The sequence below is a fragment of the Phocoena sinus genome, chromosome 16 (genome assembly GCF_008692025.1).
Source record: "Phocoena sinus isolate mPhoSin1 chromosome 16, mPhoSin1.pri, whole genome shotgun sequence".
Classification (NCBI taxonomy): Eukaryota; Metazoa; Chordata; class Mammalia; order Artiodactyla; family Phocoenidae; genus Phocoena; species Phocoena sinus.
This window is the reverse complement of record NC_045778.1, coordinates 52928913-52943487: the sequence shown is the minus strand read 5'-3', so window position 1 is coordinate 52943487 and position 14575 is coordinate 52928913. Positions and strand designations below refer to the sequence as shown.

The 14575-nt window shown below is 48.3% G+C and overlaps 1 protein-coding gene across 48 annotated transcripts in view; it reads left to right on the top strand.

Moving 5' to 3' along the window:
- Window positions 1-14575, top strand: part of SORBS1 (sorbin and SH3 domain containing 1) — a 242855-nt gene that overhangs the window by 140829 nt on the left and 87451 nt on the right. For 20 of the 48 annotated variants that reach the window (XR_004346124.1, XM_032607709.1, XM_032607716.1 and 17 more), the window contains 3 exons: window positions 1174-1286; window positions 7332-7694; window positions 11589-11733. Coding sequence is in view for 47 of the 48 variants with exons in the window: in XM_032607709.1 (XP_032463600.1) it covers window positions 1174-1286; window positions 7332-7694; window positions 11589-11733 (621 nt within the window). In the remaining variant the exon portion in view is untranslated. Of the gene's footprint in view, window positions 1-1173; window positions 1287-6000; window positions 6721-7331; window positions 7695-11588; window positions 11734-14575 lie in introns of all 48 variants that reach the window. The other 28 variants (XM_032607687.1, XM_032607686.1, XM_032607683.1 and 25 more) reach the window with 6 other exon arrangements.

Genomic DNA, 14575 nt, shown 5'->3' with positions numbered 1-14575 from the left:
CTGGCCCTTTACAGAAAAGGTTTGCTAACCCCTGGGCTACATGGAAGATAGAGAATAGAGACAAGGGATGATGCAGAAGATGGTGGTAAATAACAAGCGTTGCTGAGCTCTGCCAGGCACTGTTCTAAGCATCTCTCATGCGTTATATCTTTTAATTCTTAAAACAACACGTATGAAGCAGGCATATCGTTACCCCCATTTTTCATATGGGAAAACTGAGGCTTATAACTTGCCCAGGGCCACAGAGCCCATAGGTGGAGGAGCCAGGATTTGAATTGAGGTCCAGCTGCCTTCCCAGCCAAGCTTGTGACCACTGCGCCGTCCTGCCTCGCGGTGCTGGTCAGGTTAGGAGAGGTTTAGGGTCTCTGAGCTGCTCCAGGCAATAGATGGAGGGCAGGGTGGTAGCTGGCTGAAGGGGGACAAGGGTGCCTTGTAGTATGATGAAAACTCAGGGTGATTAGATTTTGAAATCTTTATGTAGCTCGTTTAATGGAAAGAAGAAAGGCAGGCAGGGAGGAAAAAAAGCCCTTACCACAGCAGATACCTTGGGGCTTAAGTCATGTTCTCCCCTTTGCGCAGCACCAACAGCCATGGAAAAAGTGCTTGTCGGTGTCTCCCTCTCCGGGTCTGTTAATTAGCCCAGGCTGCTGATGAGGAGAGGTCATTCTGGGCCCACGTCAGGCTTATAAAAGGGGAATGCAAGTTAGTGAGTCAGGACTGGACAGGAGAGTTCTGTGGCCTTTTTGTCTGTAAAATAAGAATGTCAAGAACAATTGTTTCTTCATTACTGTGAATGTGAGCCTTGTGTTTTCAAAGGTCAGCGCCTGTGAGCACATCATGGTTTAGAGTGGGTTCCTATGGTAATTAGACCATCGTGACTGAGGGCATTTTGTGTCAGGCAACGGAGTGCTGGAGTTTCGTCTTTCTGTGCAGTACGTGCTTGTTTCCTGCAAACGTAACCATTTCTGTTTTCCCCCCTCTTGTTTTCATCCTTTGTGCGCCACACGTAGTTCTGGAGTCAGAGAATTCTTCAGCAGGTATGGTTTCTCTTGCATCCTTTCTGTCCCTGCCTTCCACCAGGAACCCTTCAATTAGAGGGGAACCCTTCAATTAAGAGGGGAACCAGGGAGTGTTCCTGTGAGTGAGGGCTTTCTTCTTTTTTTCATCTCTCAGATGAGTGGAGGCTTCCTTCCAATGCTGATGCCAATGGAAACGCCCAGCCCTCTCCACTCGTTGCCAAGGGCTACCGAAGTGTGCATCCCAACCTTCCTTCGGACAAGCCTCAGGTAGGTGGGCGCCCAAGGGCAGGGTGGGGACTGTTCTTGAGTCGTTTAGCTTGCACTTGTGACTTCCTGCTCGCCCAGCTGGATGATGGACTGGCTTCTGAGTCCCACTTTTGGCCAACTCTGAAAAAGCCCCGGGAGGACCAGAGTTAGGGAGAAGTTGGAGTCAAGGGAAGCAGATGTATGGGATGAGGCTGGTCTGTACCAGGGTATCAGAAGCATAAGCCCAATATTCCGTAGGTTTGAAACGTGTGTGGAAATGTTCTGAAAGAGGGAATGCCAGGTGGGAAAAAGGTCTGAGCCTGGTTTATGAAAACTCTTTAGAGCATAATATTCAGAAGGCGACTGCACTCTTGTGTTTATTTCATTAATTTCCTCGTGTTGAGGCTGTAAGAGTTTCAGCAGCTCCGTCCTTACAGATTAAGATCAGGGAGCTGTGGCCAGCGCGGAATCCAGCAGCCTAGAAGCAGGCAGAAGTCAGAATGGCAGTACAGCGGGCTTTACACTGCCTAGCGCTACCCTACGAAAGAAAGTGTACCCCACGTTGTACAACTTGCAGTAGGAATAATTCTGCTTAAGTTTTTCCCCTAAGTTGTTTTCCTCATCTTTCTTTCTTCCCCTTCCTGTTGATACTTTGTCTTTTTTTTTTTTTTTTTTGGCTGCACTCTGCAGCTTATGGGATTCTAGTTCCCCAACTAGGGATCAAACTCAGGCCCTCAGCAGTGAGAGTGAGGGTCCTACCCACTGGACTGCCAGGGACTTCCCCACTTTGCCATCTTGACGAAAGTAATAGACCCTGTTTTAATTCAGGCAATCTGTGAAGAGTGTTTTTATAGAGCGGAGTAATATCCATGGAACAGAGCAATCCTTTCTTTTAAAAAGAGCTGCGCTGCTCAAAAACGGCAGAAATGTGTTCCCTACGCAGTCCACCTCCCTGCGCCCGCCTGCCTTCTGTGCACATGCTCCCACAACCCGCAAGGAGCCTGGGAAATCCACGTGCCTTCCTTGTTCCCACCCCCGCCTTCTCCGATAATCCTCTGGGTTCTGCTCGTGAGGACGTAAAATTGCGCTCGTCCCTGGAATGAAACCAAGTCCAAGATGATGCCTTCCTTCCCCTTTGCAGACCCTTGTCTCCCAGGCTTAGAGGAGGTTGCTGAATCGTGTGCCAAGGCAGCACTACTCAGCCTCCCCGCCCCCACCATGGCCTGTCTCCTGTAGCTACTGCCACATGCGTGCAGGGCCGCTGGTCAGGGCCAGGAGCTGTGAATGGGCCTGGCCTCCAGAAGTCCTCATTAGACTCGGGATGTGGGAGGTCTGTTGTCTGGTAAATGACTGGCCATAGACCAGTTTCTAAGACCTTTCCCAGCATCTAAGTCTGCTGCTGGTGGCAGGCACACTTCCTTCTTGGCATTCTCGAGGTTGGATACAGTTGGCTCTATATCCAGGGTAGGAAATAGTTCTGATTAATTCAAGGCAAGTGTAGAAGCACATCCTCTTCCACTATCAGGGACTTAGCCCAAAGGGTAGCTCACTAATTCCTTTTGGCTTCTTAAATAGCTCTTCTACAGAGAGAATTTTAACAGCGTGTAAAGTAAATAAAAATCCCCTTTAAATATATGTACTTACAGCAACTTTACTGAGCATTTGTTGTGTTTGGATCACTGTGTAAACATTGCCCTCAAGGAGTGTGTAAGGGTGAGCCTCACAACAAGGATAATCGTCCTGTAATGTGGGCTGCAAATAGTGTATGCATTTTCTCATCGGTCACTATCCGGGAATGTTCTTTTTACCTGGGTGTCTGAAAAGATACCTGGCATATTGCTGATGTAGAGGTGTTATTCTATCTATCCAGTGTAAAACTGGCCACCCAGCTTTCAAGAGGCTTGAGGTCATAGATTCATTTTCTGAAAGCAAAAACGACTTCTTGTCTCTGTAGCTATTGCCAGAGCTGTAAGTGTATGCTGGCTTAGACAAAGCCAAGGTGGGCTGGGCTGCTCTCTGCTCTGGCTTGGTTTCAGATGAAGACAGCTCTCAGACACCTGCGGGCCTAGCATCCCCTCCTAAGGATTGAGTTGGAGTCCGAGGACACACGGGCCAGAGGGGAATCCTGTCTCCTGATGCTCCCACGTTTGCCTTTCCTCCTGCTGCCCTGCTCTCCTCATCCGCAGCGACGCGGAATCAGGGCTTTCCCCTCTCTGACAGCAGCATCTTGGGGATCCCCAGTGGAGGCAGGGATTGATAGTTTCTGGAACTGTACATACTAGGAACATGTCAGATTCTTCAAGCAGCCCCATTTTTGTCACCACCCCATCTTCTAAAAAGATAAATGGGATTTCATTAGTGGCCAGCTGGGGAGGAATGCCAACTGCCTATATGGTTCCCACAATGTTTACAATAAAACAGAAAGTAGTTCCTTACATGTAAAGTGACTGTGCCTATCCCCCTCCTTCTCTAGAGCTCAAAGGAGCCCCAGGACAGGAAGGCCTTGGCTCTTAGTGCGTTGTCAACACTCTGGGGAAGCGTCCTCTCTAGAGGGTCAGAGCCCTGGGAAGGCTCAGGCCTGTTATAATGCAGCCCTGGCACCTTATATGGCCACAGCCAAATTAAGTTAAAAAGTCATTGAAACCGATTTCTATCTTTGGGCAAGAAGAAATCACATGTGGGACACTTGAGCTCGAAGTAAAAGTAAATTTGAGCCTAACTCAAAATTGCCTTTTACTTACCTCCCTGGCAACCATCGTCAACTTACCCGCGGTCCCTTTGGTGCGTGCTTGGTCAAGTGTTTTGTTTCTGGAGAGCATCGTTTTAGTCTGTGAGTACACCCCAACCTCCAGCCTAGGTTCACTGAAACCGAGAGTACCTCTGGATGCTTTCGCTCCTACTAATGGCTGAAGATACGTTTTGTATTTTTGGCTGGTACACATGGCCACATTCCACTGGCAGTGTCCTGGGCACCCTGTGGAAAGGATAGGCATCAAGTTAACCTAGCTTGCTGAGGGATGGGTTGTTTACTGTCTCTGGGTTAATATTCTAGTCCAGACTCATACTTTATTCTCACTTATTTACCCTCACTAGCATCCCTTCCCCATTGGCCTGTGGCCTGCACTCCACAAAAAATAAAAATAAAATACAAGTGGGCCCACACCCTTGCGCCCCCCCAGTTTGGGGTCACAATCCATTTGCCATTTATGGACCAAACTCTAATATACTTTACCTGTGCAATTTATCGGAAGGTTCTCATTTTCTTCTCATACTGGGCTATCTTTAAAGAGAGGGGCCAGTGAAGAAAATCTAGGTGTCTTAGGCTGCTATAAGAAAGTATCAAAGACGGGTGATTTAATCAACAGACATTTATTTCTCACAGCTCTGGAGGCTGGGAAGTCCAAGATCAAGGTGCCAGCCTGTTAGGTTCCTGGTTAGGGCTCTCTTCCTGTCAAGTAGACAGCTGCCTTCTCACTGTGTCCTCACCTGGTGGAAAGACAGGGCTCTGGTCTCTCTTCCTCTTCTTATAAGGACCCCTATCCCATCATGGGGTCCCACGCTCATGACCTCATCTAACCCTAGTTACCACCCACAGGCCCCATCTCCAAATGCCACCACTTGGGTTTAGGGGTTCAACTTAAGAATTTGAGGGGTCACACATCCAGTCCATAACATTAGGAAAATAAACTTATCTTACTTGATTCCAAGTTGAGCCACAGGTTGACAGGTGGCTGTCCTTGAAATGAGGATCATCTGGAGATTTACCCCATTTCCTGACCCTCTGCCTCGCTGAGACCCAGGGAGGAGCGAGGGGCTGTGTTGAGGGAGAGGGAATGAGGTGGGAACTACAGTTTTCTAGCTCTGAGCCTGGAACCAGAGCTTTGGGCTTAAACCATGAGCCTGAGGCTGATCACCCCCTTTTAGGATTGTCTGTGCCTGGTGGGCTGGGTGGGAATGAGGAATGGTCTGGAATTTGGTAAACAGGCACAGTCCAAGCCAGTCAGACGCTTCATTGCCTGGTCTCTTTGTTCTGGGTGCGTCAAAAATGGGAGACTGCACGCTTTTAACCTCATGCCTGTCTTCCTTGTAATAATTAGTTCCATCAGATTGTTTCCTCTGAGGCAAGGTGTGCGGATTCTAAGTCCGTAGCTAGCATTCTCTTCTTGGTGACCTTTAATTTGTTATGCTTACGGAACTGATGCTAAATCTTAGTGACTCAATTAAGACGCTGCCTCCTGTGAACAACTAAGGATGATTCTTCAGTTGTCCGTTTCCTGAGGGAAAAGAATGGAAGACACTCGAGTTGGAGGGAACTTAAACTTTTAAAGCTGAAGGTACAAAGAGGAAAATCTTTGAGGTTTGGAGAAAACTGGGGCCTCTGGGGCTTCTTCCGCTGGCGTTTAACCCCTGGGCACCCTTCTTGGGTCAGGAGGTCTCAGACGGTACAGGTCAACCCAGGATTCGTGTCAACCTGACTTAGCACCTGGGCTGAGCTCAGCCTCCCTGTGATGTAAAGGAGAGTCAGGCCTGCCTCTCCAGGTGAGTAGGATTCAGTCCTTGGCTTTACCGCAAGGAAAAATGTACGGGCCATGAGGAGTCTAAGCTGAGGATTTGCTTAAAAACGTTCCAGAGTTGTTTTTTCTTCAGGTCGTGTTGTGCTATTTCTAATGGTCATCCTTCTTTCCATTTCCCCTCCTCTTTCTTTCTTTTTACTGTCTTAAAAATACTACCAAAGGTCCTCTCTCCCCCGTGCCCTCCTCTCCCTCAAGAGGACCGCTTTGCATGGCAGCCCCCCGGCACCCGCAGTTCCTTCAAGGACTCCCTTTACCAGAGCTCACCAAAGCCATACGGCCCACCCGGCACCCCCAGCCAGCAGAGCCCCTCACGATCCCGGCCCGTCTCCGTCTCCCTGGCAGCCAGATCAGCGCCCGAAGGTGTGCTGTGTCCTGGGCCCTCACTTCCGGGTTCCACGCTCCCCAGTGCTTGGTCCCACCCCCAGCAGTGCTGTGCGGCTGCCAGGACAGTTTATAGAGAGAATGTGAGCTCTAACCCACGTCATGAGGCAGTTGGGAATAAAAAGGTCAGCAGCTTATATGTACCTTGTTTATCCCGTAACATTCGCCCCGTGGCGTCGGCAAACCTCTCTGGTGTTGCACGTGACCCAGACAAAGACACTCCCTTGGAAGCTGCGGGCACTCGAGCGCGGGCTCCCAGCATTGCCTCCTGCACAGCCGGCGCGGGGAAGCCACCCTCTGCTCCTTCTCCTGGCCCTCCCAAGCTGTTCTCTGCCATCCGTAAGGATGCCGTTAGCCGTGGCGAGAGTCCTTCCCCGGGGACTCGGCCTTCATCAGCAGACGCAGTGAGACCACCTGTGCTAGGCCCCCAGGTTACCTCTGATCCCGAAAACTGGAAGAGAAAAGAACCTTACCTTTTGCAGCCCTGTTATCCAGCCAAGGCAAGGAATTAGGAATGTTTGTGTGTCTCCTACACCGTCTCTTTCGAAAACTCATGCGAGCAGCTTGTTTGTTTTCTGGGCCGCCCTACCTCCTTTTCCCCGTGAATGGTGCTGCAGCTTGAGGCTCAAACCCTTCTGTCTCAGCATCTCAGCACAGTCCTCCCTGTGTCTCCCCGCCTCTCTTTTCTGTAAATACGTAAGTATGCTGGAGCCTAGAATCCGTAGACTAATAATATGGTGAACTATTCTGTTACATGTGTTTTGTAACAAGGTGCCAAAGAGACTGCATTTACTCCCAAGCTTTCAGGCTCTGCAAGCAGTTTTGGGGTTAAACACAGCCTGCCTGCCTGTTCTGTTGTCCTCTTTTTCTCAAGTGTTAAAAGGACTCAAAAATAGATGGGTGGAAAGTAAACTTGGATGGGGTTCCCTCTGTGTCATAGTGTCAGGAGGCCAACTGGCTAGCACTGACTGTCTCGTGTACTCTGAGGAAAGGGCACTGATTAAATATTTCTCAGGGTACATCACTGCATGTCCGCTCTCAGCTGTTTAAATATGGAATTCCTTCTTCCCTGCCGTACCCCTTTACGTAATGACCCCCTTATTTCCTACAGGATGCCACTTCCTCCAGCCCAGCCCAGCCTGAGGTAATAGTTGTCCCTCTCTACCTGGTTAACACTGACAGAGGGCACGAAGGCACTGACAGACCTCCAGCATCTCTGGGGCCCCACGGCCCCCCGGTCCCGGCGGCCGTCCCTGCCGGCTCACCTCTGACCTTGCCGACTCTAGACGATTTCATTCCCCCTCATCTGCAGAGGCGGTCTCACCACAGCCAGCCAGCCAGCACTCCTGGCTCCCTCCCCCCCGTTAGCCAGACACCGCCATCCTTCTCACCACCGCCTCCGCTGGTCCCTCCGGTCCCCGAGGGCCTCCGCAGAATCTCGGAGCCTGGCCTCACGGGAGCTGTTTCGAGTACCGTAAGCTTGCTAGATCCCCTTCCTCACAGCCTTCCTGAATGTCTGCTCCCGGCAGTAAAGAGAAAAAAGAAAGAAAGAAAAACCAAAAAACCCTTTCTCACTCAAGTACTAAGTTCTGAGAGAGATGTTGGCTGCCCTGTGCTTGTGTGATGACGGCACCCGTGTTTGCTTTCACTAGAGCATGCCTCCCCTGTGTGTTCCGTGGGCCCCTTGTGGCTGTCCAGCAACCTCTCTAGACCCTCTTCCTCTCTGTCCTGTTTGGAATGCACATCTCCCTGCAGAGCAGACCACCTCTGTGGCCTTCCTTTGGCTGGCTGTGCTTCTCGTAGGCCAGGCAGATGTAGTGCGGAGAGCGGAGGAAACCTGAGGAATTGTGTGGAAAAGCCATCAGTAGGCATGGTGCTAACTGTTTCTCTAACAGGGAGCAGGGAGGTTCTAGGGGAGGGAAAGATTCGCTCGTGCTGATTTTGCAAGTAAGCAAACTCTCTTTTATATACAGCAATGGCAGAGTGTGTGTTTAAAAAAAAGTTTAATTGAGCAAATGGATATACAAGCCTGGTACAAGCATTAGCACTGTTTCCTCAAAAGGCAGAAAATTGCTGGGGCCCCTGCAGGGTGGCTGCCAGGGGCTTTGGAGGCAAAACAGTACCTGCCCCAGTGGTCACGGGAAGTTAGAGTGTCCCGACACTTCAGGTCCTGTCCTGCGAGGGACGAGGCCCCATCGTAATGGGAAAGGCCAAGTGCTTTAGAGGAAAGGCCAAGTCAAAGGGCTCAGTCTGTTCTCCCCTCAGGAGCCCTGGGAGCTGAGAGACTGCAAGAACCTCAGTGTGAGTCGTAAAATGGGGACGCACGGATCTGTCGGGGCTGTGGATGCAGTGGAACTGCGTACGCAGAAGTTTCTGATACAGGGCTTGGCACGCAGAGAGTGCCCAGTAACTGTTAGCCTTGGGGCTGAGGTGTTGCCCTAGCAAATGGACCAGAGCTCCTCAAAAATAAGTGGCTGACTAAGTAGCAGTTCATCATTGAGTTCCCGCCACGTTCTAGTTTTCCTGCTAGATCCTGTGGGCACAGCTGTGAACCGGATTTATCTGAGTGGTGTATTGGTGCTCAAGTGTAGCGTACATGGGATCCTCTGAGGTTATACTCCTTGAGTTTCTTATTGAGTGGGTCTGGGGTGGGGCTGAGGACTGAGATTTGGTAACAGGCATCCTGGAGGATTCTGACGCTGAGGATCTGTGGACCACATTTTAAAATGTAGCAACCTAGTGGGTCATGCAGTTGGCTGCTGGAATTAAACGTTCATTGACATCCCTCTGCAGAAAGAGGTATGCCTACAAAACTGGCTCCAGTGGCTCATTAAACTGAAGCCAGTCACATGGAAAGCAGGAAGGAAACTTGTTTTTTGACTTGTTAAAGAAATTACAGTGAGATATCAGGCACGCCAAAGCTGGGAAAGGCTACATCCCGGGCAGGGTCCTCTTCTCTAATCTCTAGATACAGCACATCACGGTCAGGTGAGGAACTGGCCAAATATGGCCCAGGGGCTTTGGATATCCTAGCTTTGAGTTCGTCCACTCAGCCCTGTTGGAGGAAAGTGCCAGGTTGTTCGCTGATGCATTCTCCTCACCCCAGCTCAGTTTGTAGGTGCATTTAGAAGCCACTCTTGTTTTGGAGAGTACAGGCACAGAATGTTTCTCTGGAGCATCACGTAAAGCAGATCTTATTTTTAGTGCACTAGTATATCGTGAGTAGCTTTCTTGTGTACCCTACACTTTGTCATTTGCATAGATCTAGATTTTCATATTGAGTTTGTCTCATGTGTGCCAGGACAGATGAGTTGGGACAGTGTCCTCAGTTTCTCAAACCTGTTTGGTCAGCCTGGTACTGACTTCCCAGGAGGACTTCCTTTGGCCCGATAACTTCTGGTTTGGCCCTGGGTACAAACAGTAAGAGGTGAAAAAGGAAACTGGTTGGATTCCTGCAATGAGTGAGAATTGTCAAGAGGAACAGGAGCCCCTGTGGATGGTGGCCAAGCCACAAGTTGATATCTGCTCCATCTGCAGGGATTGGAGAGTAAGAGGGAAGAAAATTCATGTTAATTGATCCAGGTTCTTTTAGCCAATAGCTATTTTTGTGATGTTCCCGAGATAAGATTTACACCAGAGTAAAATTTGTGAGATGCTTGACGTTCACACGATCCATCCAGGCATTTATACTTTAAGGAGCTGTATGCCTGATTTTTTGTGTGTTTCTTGGGGGCATTATGGCAGATTTATCTTTATTACATCACTTCGGAAGTCAATTAGGAAAAGTGTAATTGCTTTTCCACTATACCAAAGAAAAAATGGAGATGAGGCACTTTTTGAACAAGATCATATTGTGCCTCTCGAGTCTTAGGGAAAGGTTTTATTTACTAAACTGAGCTGCCACTCATAACTAACAGCTATGACATTAGGGCACTTTCAGAAGAGGTGAGCTGACCAAGCCAGTGTTTTTATTTTTTTATTTATTTTTGTTTGTTTTTGTTTTTTTTTTGTTTTGCGGTACGCGGGCCTCTCACTATTGTGGCCTCTCCCGTTGCGGAGCACAGGCTCCGGACGCACAGGCTCAGCGGCCATGGCTCACGGGCCCAGCCGCTCCGCGGCATGTGGGATCTTCCCAGACCGGGGCACGAACCCGTGTCCCCTGCATCGGCAGGCGGACTCTCAACCACTGCGCCAGCAGCGAAGCCCCAAGCCAGTGTTTTTAAAGGAAGCTCCTACTGTGTGTCAGGAGCTGTCCCGGGTCCTGACACTCACATCCTCTCTTTTGGTGGGCACGTGTTCTCTTGCTACAGAGGTTGTTCAGAGACACCTTTGCTGGTAGACGACTCCTGTCAGTCATGTGGCATTTACTGAGCACGTGTGGTCTGCAGGGCATTGTGCTAGATGCAGGGGGAAGAGGAGGAAGGGAGACATAGCCCTTGTCCTGCAGGCGCTTACAGAGCAGTTGGTCTCTGGTGGCGCACACTGACTGCTTCGAGCTACACTTTTATCTAGAAGGTCTTGTTCTTCAAACCTTTTGGGAATGACATTGTGGCTTTGGGGTGTGTACACTTCAGAATAGAAACTTTGCAAAATTTACAGGCATGATAGAGGAAACTGTCTACATATCTTTACTACCTTTTTGAGGTCCTGTTTTCATGTGTTTAAAAAGACTGCTATTATTCCCATCATGCAGATTATAATGTTAGTAGTAATAATTTTATTGGTATTTCTGGCAGACACCTCAGGATTTCCAAGTCAGGATTTTCATAAGTCTTCACTTCAGAGATCTTTGTCAGTCAATATTAGAGTGAGAAAATGTCACAGTACGACAAGATAATGTCCAGATCTCAGAAGTGTGTGCTAGTAGGGTCGTTCAGTGGTGTAGGTAAGAGTAGCTCTCCAAGAGTTCCAGTGCTTAACTCTTCCCTGTTCTTACATCAATGGCTTCTCGTCCTCACAATGTCTCGTGTTGCTCTAAACAAGTACTAAACTTTCCTGATTTTCCCCAATTAAACCACCTTTTGTTCTCAGATTGCATTGGGGATTGCATGAGTTTTGCATGTTATGCTTCTTCGAATTTGCTTTTTCAGTAACCGGATTGAGCCACAGTTATGACCAGATGAAAATAATGAATGACGTTGCCGAGACTTCGAGTAACAGTCACCTTCCTTCTCTCCCTTTACTAATCCCAACAAAGAGAGTAAACATTCCAGATTAAACGTATCTAACTGGAATTAATATGTCTCACTGGTTACATTTCTTTTTATAATTAAGGTCCTTGTAAAGCTTTAAATCTCTTCTTTTTAAAAAGCGGTACCTCTTGGTTTCACGTAGTTACAGTGAGTGACAACGTTTGTTTTCTTTTCAGGACTCAAGTCCTCTACTAAATGAAGTTTCTTCATCGCACGTTGGAACTGATTCCCAGACCTTTGCACCAGTTAGCAAGCCATCATCTGCCTACCCCTCCACGACAATTGTCAATCCTACTATTGTGCTCTTGCAACATAATCGAGGTAAGGGATCTGCAAGGAGCACCGCCCCCAGCTGGCTGGAATCAGCCATAGCTGCACTGTGACATCTGGGGCAAGAATTCTGCCATTCCACAGCATTTTCTACAAATCCCATCCTTCCCCGAGGCCACCTGCCCCAGTTTACTCACTCCCACGACCCACAAAGTAGATCACAGCAGCAGACAGAGGCCCCTGTCTGGGCATGAGGTCAGGTGTCTGAATAAGTAAGTAGGTGACGTGTGTCCCACAGCCTGGGTATTCAGTTTTCTTCAGATGGGAGCTCCAGAAAGAAAGAAAAGACAGAAAGGAAAACATCTGCCCCTTAATTACCGTCATGAGAATTCTCGTCAGGGCTCTGCTAGGAAAATCCAGGTGCAGGAATACCTCTTTTAATTACTGTCCTAAATCCTGTAGTTCTGTGACATGAATTTTCTAGAAAGTAAACTTTTGAGCACCAAAATTAAAAAAAAGAAAAAAAAAGAAAACCTACTGGATGGGAAATTTTCTAGAATAGAAAACATGTTTTTGTATCTCTAAAACAGAGACTTTTGAACTTTTTCTTAGTGACTCATGGCCTTCATTCTCTCCAGAAGTCACTGCACTGGGCTTTCCCTCAGTGGCGCCCTCTGGGGACTTGACGTTGGTGTGGCTTCTTGCCCCTTGCCCTATGTGGCCCCCGGTACGCGGACCTCTCACTATTGTGGCCTCTCCCGTTGCAGAGCACAGGCTCCGGACGCGCAGGCTCAGCGGCCATGGCTGAGGGTTTTCATGTTTGTTTTCTAGAGTTTCTCTGACTGCTGCTGGTTGGTTCTTCCCTTTCTCTGAAGGGGTGTCATAGGGGAAACGGAGTGCGTTGAGGTAGTAATGATATATGTTGACCCTTCTGCTTTAAAATCCCAGAAGATGATTCTAAGTCCCAAGTTTTCCTTTTTGAAATTCCATAGAAGAATAAACGTCCCCTTCACAAAAGTCCTTTGCAATGTGAAATGTAAAGGCTTCAAGCAGTTTCCTAGTGTAGAAAGGGCTCTTGAGTCTGAATTTCAAAGAACAGTGGAGGTTTAATTATTTTATTTAGATAGAGCTCAGAGCTCGGTACCAAATCTTCCTTTTCTTTTTTTTAATTAATTATTTATTTATTTATGGCTGTGTTGGGTCTTCGTTTCTGTGTGAGGGCTTTCTCTAGTTGTGGCCCAAATCTTCCTTTTCTTGACTCCCTGCTCGCCTACTTCATACTTTTCCTCCCCTCCCCTCCCCTCCCCTCCCTCTCTGTATTGACTTGGATGAGAATGGGACTGAAGTCTATTTTTAATTGTTTTCCGTATTAAATGGAGTTTTCTATTTCCTGCCCCAAACTTGAAAAGCAGATGAATGAAACATTTTCTCTCACAGCCATCCCACTCAAATCATAGTTATTTTAGTAATTTTGTTTTTTTTTTCATTCTGTGTGGTTCCCATATTAATTTTCACCCATGAATCTATGTTCTTCAAAAGATAGAAGGGCCCCACCCCCTACACTAAGCTACGTAAGAGCCTGTTTTCCTTTCAGCGGTGCCATCCCCCTTACTGGCAGTAGCCTTCTCTGCCCAGAAAGTGCCCATAAAGGCAGGACAGACTGAAATGCTGGTTCTCTATGAACTTCTTTATGACTCATCTTTTTAAAAAACCCACTCAAAAGGAAGCAAGTTAGTTCCCAGAAGGAAGGGCAGTTTACTCCCAAGGCCACTTGGTTTTTGGGAAATGCCAAGTGTAATGCCAACTACTTCTGATGGCACCTAGTGAGACGTTTTTGGGCACAGAAGTGCCTGTGGTTCCTTTTTGCTTCTTCCCTGAACAAATGGAGTCTTATTTGCTGAGATGCCTTTGGTTCTTGCCTTTCTCTTTTGTCCAAGTCCTGCCTTTGGGCTTAAACATCAGAATCGTGCAGCCTGAATCACACGTCCCTCAGGAAAGGGTTCAAGTACTTTGCCGTTTGGAATTAAAAGGTAGCTTCCCCTACGCTCCTTAAGGAGGCGGGAAGAGTTGCGGAGAACGGAAATGCCCAGCGCACTGGCTTTGGGTCACTAATCGTCAACTCACTTTAGGTCAGGCATTTTTGGCTTCGCTTTGGAATTTACCCAGCCTGACAGCCCTGCTTTGCCTCACAAAACGTACCCGTGAAAACAGTTTAACTATTGCGAAGTCTCCTGAGGGAGTGATAACTCTGCTCCACTTCTAGAATTCTAGTTTAGTCATCGTAAAAAAGGTTCCCGTTGTTCCTGCCTAGGCTGCCCCGGGGCATAGTGCGACAATAACCCTGTCTCCCCAGGCCAGGTCCCCCTACTGCACCTCTGGCCTGGCTCTCACAGTTGTGTAAACATAGCCCTTGCCCCTCTCTCTGGAGCTTTCCGTCCCATATGTGTTTGAGGGCAGATGGCTTACGATCAGTCTGGGGAGGAGGATTTAAACTGGAAAACTCTCAGGACTGAGAGTGCACGGGTGGTTCTTGGTCTTCAGTGTGCATAGCATGCTGGGAGTCACATTCAGGAGGTCTTTGGTGGGGAGGCATGGGGGAGAAGCTCTGCATTTTTCAGCACGCTTGCAGGACAAGTCCATGGACCACATGAAGGACAGGAGTTCCGCGGTCCCAGACTTCTACATCTCATGGTCACGTGAAACGGCCTGGGGACTAGCCTGGGGACTAGTTAGTTGCTAATTTCTAACTTTTGCTAAATAACACTCCTGAAAAACCACCACTGTGATCTACACTGCATGCATCTCTTTCTATGAAGGAAAGGCTATTCCACACCTCAGAAGTGCGATACCACATAATCTTTTCAACTGAAGAAATTTGCTTTTGATTGCTAGG